Below are 17163 nucleotides of genomic sequence, written 5' to 3'. Positions count from 1 at the left end.
GAACAATAGTGATGTTCCATCTGGCGGAGGCCTGCATGCCTCATTTGTCCCAGTAAGCTGTTTTGACTCCGCCTTGAAGCCATCTTCTCAGCATATCTAACAGTGACAGAGTTTCTGCTAAGTGAAATAATTACCAAGGAAAACACTTTAAGGTGTTGTTTGGTACCATCTTAAAATGATACCACTATGGTTTCAGCTTCTGTTTATTCAGGCTCATGTCACTGCACTGGTTTTACAGAATCACAGACTGGTGGGGGTTGGAAGGGATCTTGGAATCATCTAGTTCAACCCCCCCTTCTAAACCAGGGACATCCACAGCAGGTTGCCCAGGATCTCAATGGCCAGTTGAGTTTGGAATCTCTCCAGAGAAGGAGACTCCACAGCCTGTTCCAGCACTTCAACACCTGTACATCAAAGAAGTTTTACCTCTTGTTCAGATGGAACCTCCTGGGTTCTAGTTTGTGCCCATTGCCCCTTGTCCTACCACTGGGCACCATTGAAAGGAGTCTGGCACCATCCTCTTGCCCCCTGCTTTTTAGATCTTGATAAGCATTGATGAGATGCCCTCTGAGTCTGCTCCAGGCTAAACAGCCCCAGGTCTTTAAGCCTTTCCTCTTCACAGAGATGCTCCAGTCCCCTCAGCATCTCCGTAGCCTCTGCTGGACTCTCTCCAGTAATGCCCTGTCTCTTGAACTGGAGATCTTGAAACTGGACCCAGTACTGCAGATGTGGTGTCACTAGGGCAGACTAGAGGGGGAGGAGAACCTCCCTTGACCTGCTGCTCACACTCTTCTTAATGTGTCCCAAGAAGAGTGGTTTATATTTGAACCAGAGTTTACAGTTATTCCTTGAAGAGCTAAGGACTAAAGGGTGACATTTTCAGAGTCATCACTGGCACAGTTAGGCTAACAGAGATTGCTTTGGAAAATGTCCCTCTTACATTGTTAATGAGCAGCTGAATCATGGAATCATTTTAGTTGGAAAAGACCTTTAAGATCATTAAGTCCAACCATTACATTCTGAGACACATTATAAAACAGTTATTGAAAAAAACACTTACTGTTCCCTTTGCCTGGGCACACACTGGTACTGTGCCGTGGGCTCAGAACTGTACGGCCAGCTCTACACAGCAAGAGAAAAACAACCCCCTGTTATTAAAGGACAGGTTGAGTGCTCAGTCTTGAGCCTATTAAAAGCAAACTGTTGCCATCTGACAGCAAATGTTGGAGAGATTGAGGCCACGAGTGGATTCCAATATTAGATGTGGTGAGATGCCTGGCAGCATGTGTATTTTGAAATGGAGTTTTAAATGTGATTCTTGCTTCTCTTGAAACTTACTTTCATGTACAAAGGAATTTATAACTCCAATTTATGTGGGCACATTTGTAATGGTAGAGTCAAAGCAGGGATTCTAAAGGTGAGTTAATTAGCACAACGAGAAAGGAGATGTGCCGGTTCAGAAAGGGAAGTTGGTGCACTCACAAGTCCAAGGATCTTTTCATCCTGCTGATCTAAGCTTGAGTAGTGAACCAACATCCGCCATCCTGACGTTTTAGTGCATAAATGAGGTAAGTGGGTGGGGAGATTGTGTGTAACTGCTGCTTCTGGCATGGGTTTAAAAGATTTGCAGACAGGTGACCTCTGCTAGACTACAGCAGAGGTACTCGGAGAGGCTCTTCTAAGTTGTAGATAAATACCCAGATTCTCCTCTCCTGAAAACCCACAAAGTGAAGCCTTTATTGAAGTCAGCAGGATTTTTATTACAGAGTTCAATAGTATTAGATTCTTGCTTGATATAACTGAAATGAGTCTTTCTTCCCAGAGATATTATTTTTAATGTTGAAAAATACAGTTAACCCATTAATTTCTACCATGATAATTCAGAAGAATCACTCTGTGATCTCCCCTCACAGCTCTCTGCCAAAGCACTGCTGTCATCACCTGCCAGAGTCCTCTTTCTTCAGCTAAATCTTCCTTAACATGCTGAATTATGACTGATTATATGATTGTTTTCTGATAAGGACAAATACTTGAGAGGGATTTAAGATGAACTGAACAGACACTGACATTTTCCCTTGGGATTTCAATCTGGATTAAACTCACTGAACCCAGGCTAAAAGGAAAGTGCATTAAAAGCTGGAGGCCATCTCTAGATCTGTGTCTTCCTTACATTGTTTACAAAGTTTAGTCAGAGAAAATTCTGAGAAGCTACTCAGTTGCTGTTTGATCTGAGATCCTAAATAAATGAATGAAATGAGAATCGATTAGACCTTTTTCTACAGAACTTGCTTATCATTTCCTTTTGTGTTATTTGGAAAAGACAATCTGTAATACAAGAAATCCTTTAATGAACAAATCTTTGTTGCACATGATTACAGCTCTCTGACTTTTCCTGACAAGATAATTGCAGTTGGATGGTGTGCAAGCATCAGAGGTAATGAAATGTTGCATTCCTTGAGGCAAAACCAGTATTCATTGCAAACGCAAGTACATGGCTGACACACCTTCCATTATTTTCTGGACAGCATCTTGGCATAATGCTGTGTAGAGTCCTTTATGCATATTTATGTGTCTTGAAGTACAAATTCCTGTGTTCTAGCTGAGTGTGGTGACTTGTAGTGAGTCTTGTGAGGAGCCAGATCTCCTTCATGAACAATATTAGTAGACTTAGTGCCAAAGCATCTGTAATTCCTCAGGGCTTTACTTCACCAGGAAGGCTTTAGGTTTAACAGTTAAAGCAGTGATGGTCATTATACCTAGGTGCCTTTTAAAGTCAGTATCTACCTTGAATAGATCAAACTGCTAGTTTCCATTACAGTGGAAGACCAGCATTCCCCAGTCCCAAGGTATAACAGTATCTCGGCACATATCCTCCGTTTCTTTACCTCTCCTTTCCTGATGCACATGGCTTAGAGAAAGCCTAAAATGGGGGATTTAAACACTGAATGTTAGGTATTCCAGCCTTGGGAGTTAGTGTATCTGCTCAGCTTGAGGCTACTCAAAGTAAGAAATAAACAGTGTGCTAACAATAAGGCCCAGCGAAGCATCACGTAAGTTATATGCAGAAAAGTAAGTTACCACAGAGGAAGATTTTAGTTTCCTGTTGTAGGGGGATCTCATTAGTGCTTTTTAATATTTAAAAGGCAAGTGTCAGGAGGATGGAGCCAGACTCTTCTCAATGGTGTCCAGTGGGTCAAGGGGCTAAGGGCACAGGATGTTCCATGTAAATATAAGGGAAAAAAAATTGTTCACTTTGAGGGTGACAGAGCATTGGAACAGGCTGCCCAGAGAGATTGTGTAGTCTCCTTCTCTGGAGGCATTTGGAACCTGCCTGGACATGTTCCTAGGTGATTAGGTGATCCTGCTCTATCAGGGGCGTTGGATTAGATGATCTTTGGAGGTCCCTTCCAATCCCCAACATTCTGTGATTCTGTGCGAATCACTTTTCAGGAGCGAGGGCTGAGGAGCCATCTGTAAGTGGCTGTGACACACTGCTAGGGGCTCAAGAGCCACATCTCTGAACTGGCAGTACCAGCATTACCTGAGGTTTGTCCCTCGCTACACATTTCCTACTGGAAAACATGAACACAGTGGTTGCTCTCTTTCCTCTTTGTCCTGTCACCCTGAGACAGAAGGAAACAAGAGGCTCAACCCTTGCTATGTTGTAATTGCCCAGTGGTCATCTTGTCTGTGCCTCTGGAATGGGACGGGAAAGCTCCTGGTTCAGAGCAGGGGCTGGCTGGCTCCTCAGGTTTGCCTGCTCTTTTGTTTTCTTACCATTTACTTAAAATTCACTGCGGTTAATTTTTAAATCTGTTCTCTGGGTGTCACGCTGAAGTTTCATTGGTCATTAGCAACACCACAGTGGTTTTATGGGAGTAGTTTGTGGACGAGATGAGTGATTTTACACTGCAAGATCAACTTGGTGTTTGCGGTGACTGATTTCCTAAAGACAGCTCATTCACCACAGTTTTCCCTCTTCTTTTAGTGAAAGATTCTGCTCATCTCTCACCGTGACACTCAATTAACTGTGTGTGAAGCTTTCCAGCAGATACCACCACGAAATATTATTTACTCTTTGACACCTGTTTTTGTGGAAACCATTACTTACGCTGCTTGTCTGGAGGAAATGATTACAGCAATTCTACCCAGACTTTATTGCAACGTGTAATTGCTTAAAACCGAAATGACTTTTCTATGACCCTATGGGAAGGAAAATATATGATGTTCTCTTCAAAGCAGTTGTTTGGTTTTTCTCCTCAAACTATTTGTTTTCTTGCTGTGTCTTTTGAGCAAGCCTCAAATGGTATCAATGTTGAGATTGTATAAACTTGTGACCCTCTTTCTTGGGGGCACCACGGTGCACCTTTATCTTTCATTCCTTCGTGAGGGAAATCTGCCATCTCCTTTTCCCCCCGACATCACTCAACCTTATCAGGTAATTCCCCTCCAGCGTGGCAGTAAGTTTATTGTGATCGCACCCCCGCCTCCCACATTTTATTCTGAAAAAATCTTTTAAGCCAAATTCCATTTTCAGGTTGATTTTCGCCCAGTGGTGCCCAGTGGTCCCGTGGGGTTCCAGGTGTGTATTTCGCGCACAATTCCCCACACCTCACAGCGTTTTCGCCGTGTTCCACCTCGGCTAGCAAGGCGGGCGGGAAGACAAACCTCCCACCGCCTCACGAGAAAATGGCTGCGGGCGCGCTGGCAGCGCTGCCGGCGGCCCCCGGCAGGGAGCGCCCGCGGCGGGGCGGGGCAGTGCGAAATGGCGGCTGCGCGGCTTCGGGCCCAGCCCGTCCCGTCCCGTCCCGGCGGTGAATGATCGCACCCGGCATCCCCCGCGCCGCGATCGGCCCCGCCGCGGCTCGCCCGGCCCTGCCGCCATGGCCTTCACGTTCGCCGCCTTCTGCTACATGCTAGCGCTGCTGCTCACCGCCGCCCTCATCTTCTTCGCCATCTGGCATGTGAGTGCTCCGGGGGAGGGTGGTGGTGGAGCGGCCCCTCCTTTGCCGTGTGGCCTGACGGACCGGTGTCCCGCTTCCCCTCTCGCCGCCTGGGCTGAAGGAACGGCCGCCGCGCCCGGCCGGTCTGGCAGCGGGTCCTGCCGGTGCAGCCCTGTCCTGTGGAGCTGCCGCTCCCTAGCGGGAGTCTCTGGGCGCTCACCGGCCCGCTCACCCGCGGAGGCCGGCGCAGGCCGTGGGGGTCTGGCAGCCTGCCCGGGCCAGGGGAAAGATCCGTCTGTCTGTCCCAAAGAGTTTCCCCACAAAGGAGCAGGAGGGTCCTGGAGATCTCGCTCTCTGGAGGCATCTACGAAAGTGCGCTCCTGGTGAAGGGCACTGCCGCTTTCCCTGGGCACAGCCTAGCCTCATAGAGCGGTGGGGGAAGCCGAGAAACTGCGTCTGCTCCCCACCTTCATCGTTATGGTGAAGGGGTGAAAGTCTGGCAGTGCCGTGGATAAAATGGATTTTCAAATGCTGATACAAGATATATCCATTTTATTAAACAATATTTTTAATTAGTGCAGCCTTTTAAAAGTAGCTGTTGAAAATATTTTAGGCTGAAATTAGCTTGGCTGATTTCTTAACAGAAACAAAGCGTGTTGCGTTCTTTTCGAGTGTTATACTGAGACTTAATTTTTGAGATTTCTTACATTACTGTTATTTTGTTGAGAATTTTCTGTCTTGAGCCTGACAAAGAGAGAGCCAAATAGGAACTTACCTTGGAGCAGTTGTGAGACACTGCTGGAGGAGAGGACACGAAGAAGATGGGCTCTTGGCACTGTTTCAAGCTTCATAGTTATCCTTAACAAAAACTATTCTGCTGTGATAGCAGCCCTGTCCTCTAAGCATATTTGGACCTATATGAATATAAACTAATCTCATACTGATAATAAATCGATCTAAGATTTCTTTAATGTTTGCTATGATATTTGTTCTCTAGATGTAGCTGTCTGTGTATTTCATGCTACATCACTGTCTGATGTTTCATGACATAAGGTCGAGTATATGTGTTGGATTTTTTTTTTTTATAGGGTCAGCATTTACTTTGAGAGTAATGAGATAAAACATTTGGCTGCTTTTAAGATCACTATTTATTTTTTTCTTGATTAATGAACCCTGTGTGAGGTTCTTGCTGGCCGTGAGAGCATGACGTTAGGGGTCTGCGCAGTGGAAGTCTATGCACAGTGAGCACGGTTAAAAGCTACGGAAAGGGAGGGGTGTTGGAAATCCATTGCTAGTGTGCAGGTAAAATGTTTGAGTGTGGGCAGTGGTGGAGGTGTTTGAATGCCTGAAGCATCTTCTCCTTTCTTGTTTCTATAACCTCTTTCAAATGTGTCTTATCTCTGGGTATATGACGTTAGAATTTAGGAGAAATGACATCCCTGAATAAGGTGGCAGAAGTTGGATGTTAAGGCTCTGTGCTATATCTCATGAGTAAAGTACATTATAGCTCCCAGATGGAAAAATCACAACTGCTTCAATTTCTTTTCTAGATTATAGCATTTGATGAACTGAAGACTGATTACAAGAATCCCATAGACCAATGTAATACACTTAATCCTGTAAGTAGCACACTAAACAGTTGGGTTTTTTTTATAGTAAATAATGTAAAGTGCTTATTTTTGACGTTACCTTGATGTAATCAAGCTAAGCAATAGAATTGCATCTGTATTGACAAAACCTAAGCAGTTTGGTAGAAGTTCAAGGGGAAACTCTTTATCTGATTCTTTACTTTCAAGTTGAATATTCTGACTGGTGATCTTGTCAGCTGTCATACTAACATTCTTTCAATCTGCTTTCCACATTTTCGGCACAAAGACAGTTGAAAAGGTCAAAAAGATTAAAAGAGTCAAAATTGCATTAAAGGTGTGTACTGCTTTTCAGTTTAATGTTTTTAATGCCACTTCCCTTTCATTTTGTTAGGAACATTTGTAGTACTATTAAGCTGTTTCGTTTAGTATGCCTGTTCATCTGCTCGCTCTTTGTTTGTTGGGGTTTATAACAACTTCATGGATTTCCATGTTTTGTGCAAAACAACTCTGCTTGCTTACCCAGTGATGTGGGGAAAACTGTTACATGCCTGTTACATGTCCAATCAGTTAGCTGAAGTAACTTCAGATAGAAATCAATCTTTTCAAGCAAGAGTTATTGAACTCTGAGCATATAAGAGACTGGATGGTTTTTAAGCATTGACCAAGTTAATTCTGATCTTGCTTGAGGATTTAGGTGGCCATGATGTGATAGGTGTTACCTTCATTTCTTCCTTTTATGTTCCAAGATCAGGGGTGTGACTTGGTGGCCTCTCTTGGATGCAACTTTGACACTCCTTGGTTTATGGAAAGAATTTGAGGCAAACTAGTCTGTAACAGGCCAATGCTAAAAGGGATGCTTGTTGAAGAGCATACAGTTTGATACAGAAGTTTTTTTGTCTGTTTCTCATGGTTTTCACTTTGGCTTGCTGTGTCCAGGCTGAGGTAGAACACAGAGGCAGCACAGCAGTGCAGCCTGGATGGTAACTTTATTGTGTTTCAAAGAGTTAAGTAAATTATGCAAAATTAATTTACAATAGCTGGGGGAATGCATACTAGGCATACAGCACATAAAATAACAGTGAGTATTACAACATGAGAAGGGGTGGGGAGGGGAAGAGGCAGAGGACTGGGACAAGAGAGGATGAGGTTTGCTGCTCGGATAGCTGTGCATCTAACAGTTTCCCTTGCTTGGTTTGTTCCGCGGTCATCTCTGCTACAGTATGGGGAAGGCAAGTTCTCATTACATTGATGCATTCTGATCTTACCGCTACCTTTGGGGTACTATAATGCGCATGTTCAATGCAAATATTAACCTTCTGTTAACCCATGTGCATGGAGTGTTTATTTATCTGATAACTTTGTGAACTGAAAATATTACCTGACTTAATATTTGCTGCTCTTGTGAAAGTAGATTAGCCCCTAAAAGTGAAGTTAAGATTCTGTGTCTTGAGGGGATCTGGGAAATTGTGCTGGACAAACACACCAAAGTGTTCTTTTCCTGTAAAAAGTATCAAAAATCCTGGTAAGAATTGAGACACCTCAGTAGAAAGATTAGCCCAAAATAGTAACTGCTTAGGACGCTGTGGATGCCTTCTCTTCCCTGCTCCTGTTATAATCATAGCCCTGCTCAGCAACAAGATTTCTTCCTCCCTCGCTTCTCTGGTAAATATCATGGTAGAATATGAGGCAGTTCATTTTCCTTTAGTCAGCCAGGGAGGGTGAAGTGTGGTAGATTTGAAAGGGACAGGTATCCTGGAGTGGGAGTAGGGTGTGATAAACAAGATGAGAATGTGTTTTGAGAGGTGTAGTTAAATAAACTACAGATTTTCAGACCTGGTAAATCTGTTTCAGCAGGCTGCCAACTGTGTTGTGTTTTGGCTAGGATGGTTGTTGTACTATAAATAATTGCCAGGTTGTAAATGGGTAAGTATACAAAAAAGGGATCTGGATGAAAATATTTACTTGCAACATTTCATGTATGACAGCTTATTTTTGTTGATGTTGATGCAAGTTTGCTTGGTTTGCTGTTTTTCATTTAGAGAAGCAGAGCGCTGTAGCAAAGGAGGTGTGAGAATGTCTGTTTGTTGGTAGTTTTTTAGGATCCTAGGATATTTTGGGGGCTTAAAAAAAGAATGCTTGCAATGAAAAAGAAATATATAAACCCCTGAAACGTCAGTGTGGTTGCCCTATGCAACGTTAGTTGTGTCACACAGAAAGGATGGGCAAAGTATGGAATTTAAATAGACAATTTAAGACTTTGGGTAGGAATGGAGGATTTGTCATGAGGTGATATTTTAGTGGTCCTGACATGAGAAGTCAGAAGCTGACAGATCTGTTCCTTTCTGAATCCTGTGATAAAGGAGTCAATGATACTACTGTGGGGTGGCTTGTAGAACATTCTGCTCTTGTGGTGGGGGTGCAGTTTTGCTGGCCCTTTGCATGCATTTAACCTATGTATCTCTCCATATTGTTCCTATTAATAACACTAATACTATCCAGCATTTCCTGCTTTCTATGGTTTCATAGAAAACTAAGCATCAGCTCTGTGGGCTTCTGCCAGAAAGCATGGTGCTCTAAAGCATGCCCCTCAGGTACTTGCGGAGGAGAGCGAAGCTGGCAGAGCTGCTGTTGTGCCCAGGCAGCACAGGGCTTCTCTCTGGGCAGACCAAGTGCTGTAACAGTGTTACTGCTGATTTGGTTCCATAAAGCTCTGCCCAGGATCTTTCGTTTTTGCACTAGTCTGAATCTGAACAATGATGTGTGTGCAAATACCAAAACAAAGCCATTCAAGAGGCAAAAACACAAACCATCTTTTTGCCTCTGAACGGTTTCGTGCAGCATGTTTCCTTCTGGTATTTTTCTGTTGCATGTGCAAGAAATACCTCCCATCTTTTATGATAAAACATGTACAAAGTATGGAATCTGTGAACAGTGCACTTAGGTTTTGATTTTTTTAATTGCTTCTATTAAATGATTGATCTGAGCATTTAATGGGATATATTTACCTTCTTGATCCATGAATATCATGTGAAAACAGCAAGGCAAATCCTGCTGATTGCAGGAAGTGAAAACAGCAGTCTTATTTTTGGTACTGTTGTTTTTCAATACTGTTTCTGAAACAATAGCTTACCTCCAAAACAGATGTCAACATCACACGTTTCATTTGGAGTAACTGAAACTTCTAACGCCTATTTTTCTTTTCCAGCTTGTACTTCCAGAGTACCTCATCCACGCATTCTTCTGTGTTATGTTTCTCTGTGCAGCAGAGTGGCTTACACTGGGTCTCAATATGCCTTTGTTGGCTTATCATATTTGGAGGTAATACTGACAAGTCTGGCGGTGTCTCTGTACTCACATTAAGCATTCCTCATTCTCTCAGTGCAGTGCTTCCTATTAAGTGTTCTGTGTGTCTGGCAAAGAATGATGTTTTCTGATATGACACTGAGAAAGTTTATGTCATGGCTGTAAGAAAGGAACCATCGCTTTGCTTTCTCTGTCATTTTTATTTTTCTCTTGTGTTGTGCAAGAATTGAGTTGGGGGGGGGGGGGGGGGAGGTGTTAAAGGTGACATGTCAGAAGTGTACTGATACTACAGATTCACGGTTTGGATCACCACCAGAAGTGGTGATCCCACGTCCTCGTTCCACTGAGACATGGGCACTGCCTCTCCTTGTGCTGGTGTTAGTCTTCTGCAGGGAGCTGGTCTGGTTGAAACATAACCCAACAAAAGAGCTTTTGCTGCATGGCTAGTCCTGGCATGAGGAGGAATCAGGGGTCGGGGCAGGCCTGTTCCTTTTGTTAGCAGCCTGCATTAGACTGCCATTTCAGGGTCATTTCTTATTGATCCATGTGAATATTCCTTCAGCATGGCAGCCAGTGTGTGTTTCATTAATGACCAGAGGCTGGGGTTACATCAGGTTAGATGTTGGTCTCTTTATTTTTCAGTCCCATGGAAATCTATTACTTATAAACTTGTCCTGTTTCCTTTTGGTGTATCACAGTTCAGCATGGTTTGAGGTTAGGGTGAGCTGTTGCAGCACTATCAGTATCTCGGAATCCCAGCATGATCAGGACTAGAGGAGACCTCTAGAGATTGTATAGTCCAACCCCTCTGCTCAAGCAGGGTCATCCACAGCAGACTGCCCAGAGTAGCAGTGTCCAAGCAAGTTTGCAATCTCTTCAGGGAAGGAGACTCCACAACTTTTCTGGGCAGCCAGTGCTCCACCACCCTCGCAGGAAAGAAGTTCTGTTGCTTGGACACTACTGAAGAACTAAGACTCTATGAAGGCTCTGCTGTAGGCACATCTAGTTCAGGGCTTTGTATTGCTCTTGCGGTTTGCCATCTCCTGCAGGGAACTGAGACTTTTCTGTAGGGGTTATGATTCCTTATATCAGTTGTGGTATTATTTGGTGGGTGGGGGGCAGGAATCAATGTTTTCCCAACACTGTCACCACAAAACTAATTCTGCATCACTTTCAGGTACATGAGTAGACCTGTGATGAGTGGCCCTGGTCTGTATGATCCTACAACCATCATGAATGCAGATATTTTAGCCTATTGCCAGAAAGAAGGATGGTGCAAATTAGCATTCTACCTTCTATCATTTTTTTACTACCTATATGGGTAAGTTGTTGGGTGTGGGTGGTGTGATTTTGGTGGTTTTGGTTTGTTTGTTTGGTTTTTTTCTAATTTCTGCTGTCTCCCATTTAATCTTCAGTCTGAAATTTTGGCTTCGTGCAGAAGAGAAATTTTGTACATAGGAATATATATCACAGGATCCCAGACTGGTGGGGGCTGGAAGGGACCTCTGGGGATTGTTTAGTCCAAACGCCCCTTGCTAAATCAGGGTCTCTCAGAGCAGGTTGCCCAGGATCACAGTGTCCAGGTGGGCTTGGAATCTCTCCAGAGGAGGCTCCAGAACCTCTCTGGGTAGCCTGCTCCAGGGCTCCAGCACCCTCACAGCAAGGAAGATTTTCCTCATGTTCGGATGGAAAGTCCTGTGCTCCAGTTTATGCACATTGTCCAATGTCCTCTCCCTCTGCACCACTGAAAAGATAAGAGTGGCAACTTTCCTCAAAAAAAGAATCCACAATCACTATTCATTCTCTTTAAACCACAAATCTTAATTTGGAGGGAATTAGTATTTTGAATTATACATACCATGATTTAACCCTACCTCCCTCAGTGTTTTCATGAAGAGGCTAGAACATAGAAGTTTTAGACTGGGTATTTTGATGGAAATGTGATTATTTTGTATTTTTTTAAAGTCAAAGGCAGAAGAGTCATTCAAAGAGTGAAAAGGGGTGGGAGACCCCAGAGCTAGTACCACTGCCTGGTTCTTTCTCCTAATTCTTCCTTCTAACCAAAAAGCAGCTCTCTACTTGGTGTTCACATCTGCTCTGGGCAGTGTGCATGGGAAGCATCGTGTTGTCTTTCTTTCAGCACATTGCACTTCTCACAGCACAGATGGAGTAGTTCAGGCCATCAACACACATTTATACAGGCTCCCTGTTACGGTGTCACTTGTTCTAGTGACAACTGGTTGTTAAATCAGTTGATGTGGTCCTTTCTAACACCCTTCTGATGTGTTTTGTGTAAGATCTTCAGTCACAATCCACGTCTCTCACACAGATTTAGTCCTTAGAATACCTGACTGTACGTTACGTGTGTTACGCTAATCAAAATAGCACCTCTTAATATCTGTTTTATTTTCCAGCATGATTTATGTTCTGGTGAGCTCTTAAGAAGACACTCAGCAAGCTTTGCTCCAGTTAAGTGCATGCAAAAGCCACAAAACATGGATTCTTTACAAGGAGAACCTCCTGCTGAGATTAAATACGGAACCTGATGATAACGTTTGTGTTCGAAAAACGATGACCCCCCTCTTTTTAAAATATTTCCACATTTTATACTTGTGGAAAGACTGTTTTCTTATATTTTACTGGGACACTGAAATCAAAGAATTGCCTGTAAATTACTATAAAAATTACCGGGTTTTGAGAAAGTTTGACTTTGCACTTCATAAGGAACAGCCATAATCCTCAAGTAGGTATCTGTTACTGACTAGCCTTAGGACACTAGAGGTTTTCTGTAGGCTGGACTTTGTAGTGGCTCATTTGGGCTTGTGTGTCCCACTCTGTCAACCCACTGTAGCTGCCTAGAGGGACTAGAAGTCTTGTGGGCGTGTTCCTGTAGGCAGTGCTGGTTTTGAGATATGAGTTCATGGACACAGTTGCAAAAATAAGTCTTGTCTTGGTTTATTTTTTGCTATCTGGTTAATCTTTCCCTGTACGTGCATGGTTCAAGCATCTGTGTTTTCACCGAAGGTTAGCCTTGCTTTGATCTCACGGTGAGAGGAGGAGGTGAATTGTCCATGAAGGAGTGAATTTATATGTTGATTTTTAAATTTTTTTTTTATGATTTAATTTTTTAATGTCTGTGCTGACTTGTTAACAAATGGACAAACCCACCACACTTACCAAGTCCAATGATGAAAACACTCTTGAGTTGAATACTACAGACCTTTGCAAAGCAGAAAGTGAGGTTGTGAAACTGCCCTGCTGTTCCTTAGTGCAATAAATGATAATAAAAAACAAAATCTCAAATTCAGAAACACTGATTTTTTAATTATTTTTTTTTTTTATACCTGGTGCCTTGTTTTGTTTTTAGGCTGAAGAGAAACTTGGTGTATTCGTCTCTTTATGATGGATAATCACATTACCTTTTGCAAATAGAACCCTGAATTGAATTATGTTTGGACAAGGGAAGTTCTGATTTCCTGCTTTTTGTCTTCTTTTCATGGGTCTGCAGATAAATCGCAGGTGGAGCTGGGAAAGAGGGTTCAGTTAAAGTGACAATATTGCATTGTAAACTGTGAGCTGCTTAATGTAGGAGTAATAATTAGGAATCTTTCATTTATCTGTGATGGAGAATAATGGATAGTTTCCCAGTTATAGTAAAACTTCTTTTGTATAAACTGTGTATTTGTTCACTTTGTTAGATGCAATGAAAGTCAGACGAATTGCAGCACTGGGTTGGACCAGCAATCCATATGCTTCTGTAATGGTGTGCTGGGCAGGGGCAACAAGTGAGTAAGAATTTAGAGTATGGAATAGGGCAGGTACTAAATTTCTCTGCCTGAATAGTGGGACTACGTTCAGGCATTTACCTTTGTCACAGGTGTCCTGAGCTAGAGGTTTGGCATCTTAAAACAGCTCTTGATTCTCTTCTTCCATTAATTCAGTTGCTTTTTGAGCACTTTTATAGCCTGATATGGAAGATACCCTGAGACTGAGAGTTCTGCAGTGGAATTATTTGGTATGTAAAAAAATACTTTGCCAGAACTTCATTTGGTGCCCCTTAACTCTTAAAAAAAATAAGACACATTGGAAGTGTCCTCCTTTTCACTTACTTATGCTGGTTATGATTGGACAGACTTTCATCACATCATCTGTCAAAGCAGAGATGTCTGTTTAATCCTCTATTGATTGGAGGTCCTTCCATAGCTTTGTGATTATCCTGTTCTCTCCACAAATGGTTCCTTTTCTAAGCTGGAGGAGATCAGATCTGTTGTCATCACTGGAGATTTGGATGCCATGGAGATTTAGAGTGGCAGTTTCCTGTTTCTTTATTCCTCTCCTCTTTCTATACCCTAATGGGGGCATGAGAATTCTGGCTGTGGTAATTTCAGATCCTCTGGAGCACTGGGAGGAGCCTCACCTCATCCAAAACTCATTACTCCTACTCTGCAATCCCTTTTGATCAGTTAGTGGACAAGAGGATTTTCCTCCTTACACAATCATCATTTTGAGCTTTTAGTAGAAGAATTTTTGCAAGACTTCTTGGAAATTCAGGGATATTTTTCATGTTGGATCACTTGTATTTTCTTCTCAGTTATCTCCTTCAGAGACTGCTGTAAGATGACTTCATCCTGCTTGAGCAAAACTAATTAACCCTTTAGTATGTTTGTGTATTTGTTAATCTGTTAGGAAATGAGACTTCTGACTCATAGCCCCTAGTTCTCCTTGGTCTGCTAAAAGAAGTAATCCCTTGTTCCCTTGGTACTTGGGCTGATTTAAGCTAAGCTACTGCAATAAACAATGCAGGGTTTACTGAGACCAGCTGGAAGAATCACAGAATCTTAGAACTGTAGAATGTTAGGGGTTGGAAGGGAGCTTGAAAGATCATCCAGTCCAACTCCCCTGCCAAAACAGGAGCACCTAGAGTAGGTCACAAGGATCATGTCCAGGCAGGTTTTGAATGCCTCCAGAGGAGACTCTACAACGTCTCTGGGCAGCCTGTTGTGAGGAACACTACCTTAGCATATTAACCCCTTTCATTGCTTCTTTGTCCTTCCTACCAAAAAGCTTTTAAATAAGACTCCTGACTTTTACAGTTTGTACTCTGGAGAAAAGCCTGGATTGTCACAGGACTGCTGTTGAGGGCTTTGGGGAAGTTTTGGGAAGATGTCCCGAGGATCTTGGACAACAGCCTAAATATAACAGCTCTCAGATCAAGTTCACAGCAAGAACTGAGCTGAATTCTCTGTGACTTTGTTCTCCTCTGGTGTCTGTCTCCCACCTCATGAAACCTTTTCCCACTGAAACAACCACCTGTCATCTCCTCTGGAACTAGACAACAGGCATGGAAGGACTAGTACCTCCTTGGAGTCCTGAATCTTGACCCCAGCTGCAGCAAGGACATAAAACATCTTGTGGGGCAACCCCCCTCTAGCCATGGAGGCTTTACCCAGAAATGTTTAGCAAAATGTTTGCCACTCTTGGAGTGTCCTTCTGGTCACCAGCATTACAAAGCAAATGTATTCTTGGAGAGAGGAATCCGGGGGGGGCAAGGCGCAGTACCTTGTTAGTGCACCTCTAGTGGGGAACTCTAACCTCAGGAGCAAAATGCTTTTTTGGAGTCTGTCCTGCCTGCTGTGGTTAAATACACAAGAACTGAACAAATGGGTAATCTGATTTCAAAGGTCTTTAAACTGTCAAAACATGGCAAAGGAGGGTTGGAAGTGCAAGCTAGAAGTTAAAAGTCCTGTGAGAACCCAGTGTGTTGAAGTGAGATGAGTACCCAGCTGAGTCCTTCAGAGAAGCTACCAGTTCAGAAACTGGTTTCATTTTCAGTTTGAACAAAAGGTTAGTATGTACAGCTACAGCTGCTGGGTGCTGTGAATGTTGTCATGTGTACCCAGTGACATTTCACATCTGTTACTGGAGTAGTCCTTGTGAAAGCAACTAGTACTTGTGAAGCAGCACACATAGTTCCCAGCTAGAGTACCCTTCATTTCCTGTTCAAAGTGTGGAGCTGGTATTGCTTGATTTGGGAGTTCCAGGAAGCAAAAGATGAGGGGGAAAAGAACATTTTTCTCCCCTTGTCAGCAAGTTTCCTGCTAAGCCACTTAAAAAGATACACACTTCATATCTAAATACCTCCAGCTGCAATGATTCAGCACTGAAGATGGGACAGACACTTTTTGGGGAGTAGTGTCAGGGAAGGAACAATGCATTTTGAGCAAATTATTTTCTCATGCTTTGCTTATTTTCTCATGCTTTGGAAACTGGAGGAGTTCCTGTTGCCTGCCTTAAGGGTGGAGAAGGGAAAGGTAGTAAGAACTAATTAAGTATCATCCGTAGAAATCACCTTTAAACATGCACCCAAATGCTTGAGAGTCATTAAGAGGCAGCTATAAATGTTAGCTAGCAAAGCAGCAAATTCTACTTCAACTCAAACCCACCAGTGTTGTGGTAGAGTCTCCTGTCACAACTTCTGTCTTGAAAAGTTACTGAAACTTTATTAGAATAGTACATAAACATCAGTAACACTGTGGGCAACAGGGAGGTGCAGCTGTGGGGAGCACTGAAGGGTGGTCCTTGGAGCAGTATGGCAGCTCTTGTCTTGGGGGTGCTGGCACTGGGCAAGCTGGTATCTTGAAGCACTGAGAGGGAAAAAGCACTTAGAGGTAACTGCAGAGAAATGGGGGATGGTGACACTGAAGATGTTGCCACTCAGCTGACAGCAATTGCACAGTGGCTTTAGTTCTGAAGCAGCACTTCCTTGACACTTCTGGTTTGTCTAACAGAAGGACTTGGTGTCAGCTGATGGAAAACTCAACATGAGCCAGCAATGGTCACTTGCAGCCCAGAAGGCCAACTGTGTCCTGGGCTGCATTCAAAGAAGTGTGATCAGCAGCATGAGGGAAGTGATTCTCCCTCTCTGCTCTTGTGAGACCCACCTGCAGTACTGCATCCAGTTCTGGTGTCCCCAGCATAAGGACAATGAACTGCTGAAGCAGGTCCAGAATGCCATGAAGATGATCAGAGGGCAGGAGCACCTCTTCTGGGGGTAGAGGCTGCAACAGCTGGGGCTGTTCAGCCTCAAGAAGAGAAGGCTCCATGGAGACCTTGTAGCAGGTTTCCAGTACCTGAAAGGGGCCTACAAGAAGGCTGGGGGGGGACTTTTTACAAGGCCTTGTTGCAATAGGAGAGATTTAGACTGGATATTGGTAAGAAATGCTTTACAGTGAAGGGGGTGACACACTGGAATGGGTTTAAGATCCCCTCCAACCCAAACCATCATATGATACATGCTTTCTTCCCAGAGCCAAAATTTACCTCTCAGG

The 17163-nt window shown here is 43.4% G+C and overlaps 1 protein-coding gene across 2 annotated transcripts; it reads left to right on the top strand.

The window, feature by feature from the left end:
* Nucleotides 1-4759: 4759 nt before the first annotated feature.
* Nucleotides 4760-13131, top strand: CNIH1 (cornichon family AMPA receptor auxiliary protein 1). Of its 2 annotated transcripts, XM_054161663.1 has the most exons (6): nt 4760-4964; nt 6494-6562; nt 6819-6866; nt 9738-9850; nt 11013-11156; nt 12250-13131. In XM_054161663.1, the coding sequence occupies exons 1-6, from the start codon at nt 4884-4886 to the stop codon at nt 12275-12277; spliced, it is 483 nt and encodes a 160-aa protein (XP_054017638.1). In that variant the 5' UTR covers nt 4760-4883; the 3' UTR covers nt 12278-13131. The 2 variants fall into 2 exon arrangements, with proteins under 2 accessions (XP_054017638.1, XP_054017639.1); XM_054161664.1 differs by lacking the exon at nt 6819-6866 and having other exon boundaries at nt 4768-4964.
* The last annotated feature ends 4032 nt before the right edge of the window (nt 13132-17163 follow it).

Source organism: Dryobates pubescens, chromosome 5, assembly GCF_014839835.1.
Source record: "Dryobates pubescens isolate bDryPub1 chromosome 5, bDryPub1.pri, whole genome shotgun sequence".
Lineage (NCBI taxonomy): Eukaryota > Metazoa > Chordata > Aves > Piciformes > Picidae > Dryobates > Dryobates pubescens.
Note: the sequence above shows the minus strand (reverse complement) of the source record. Positions and strands in the feature narration are given on the sequence as shown.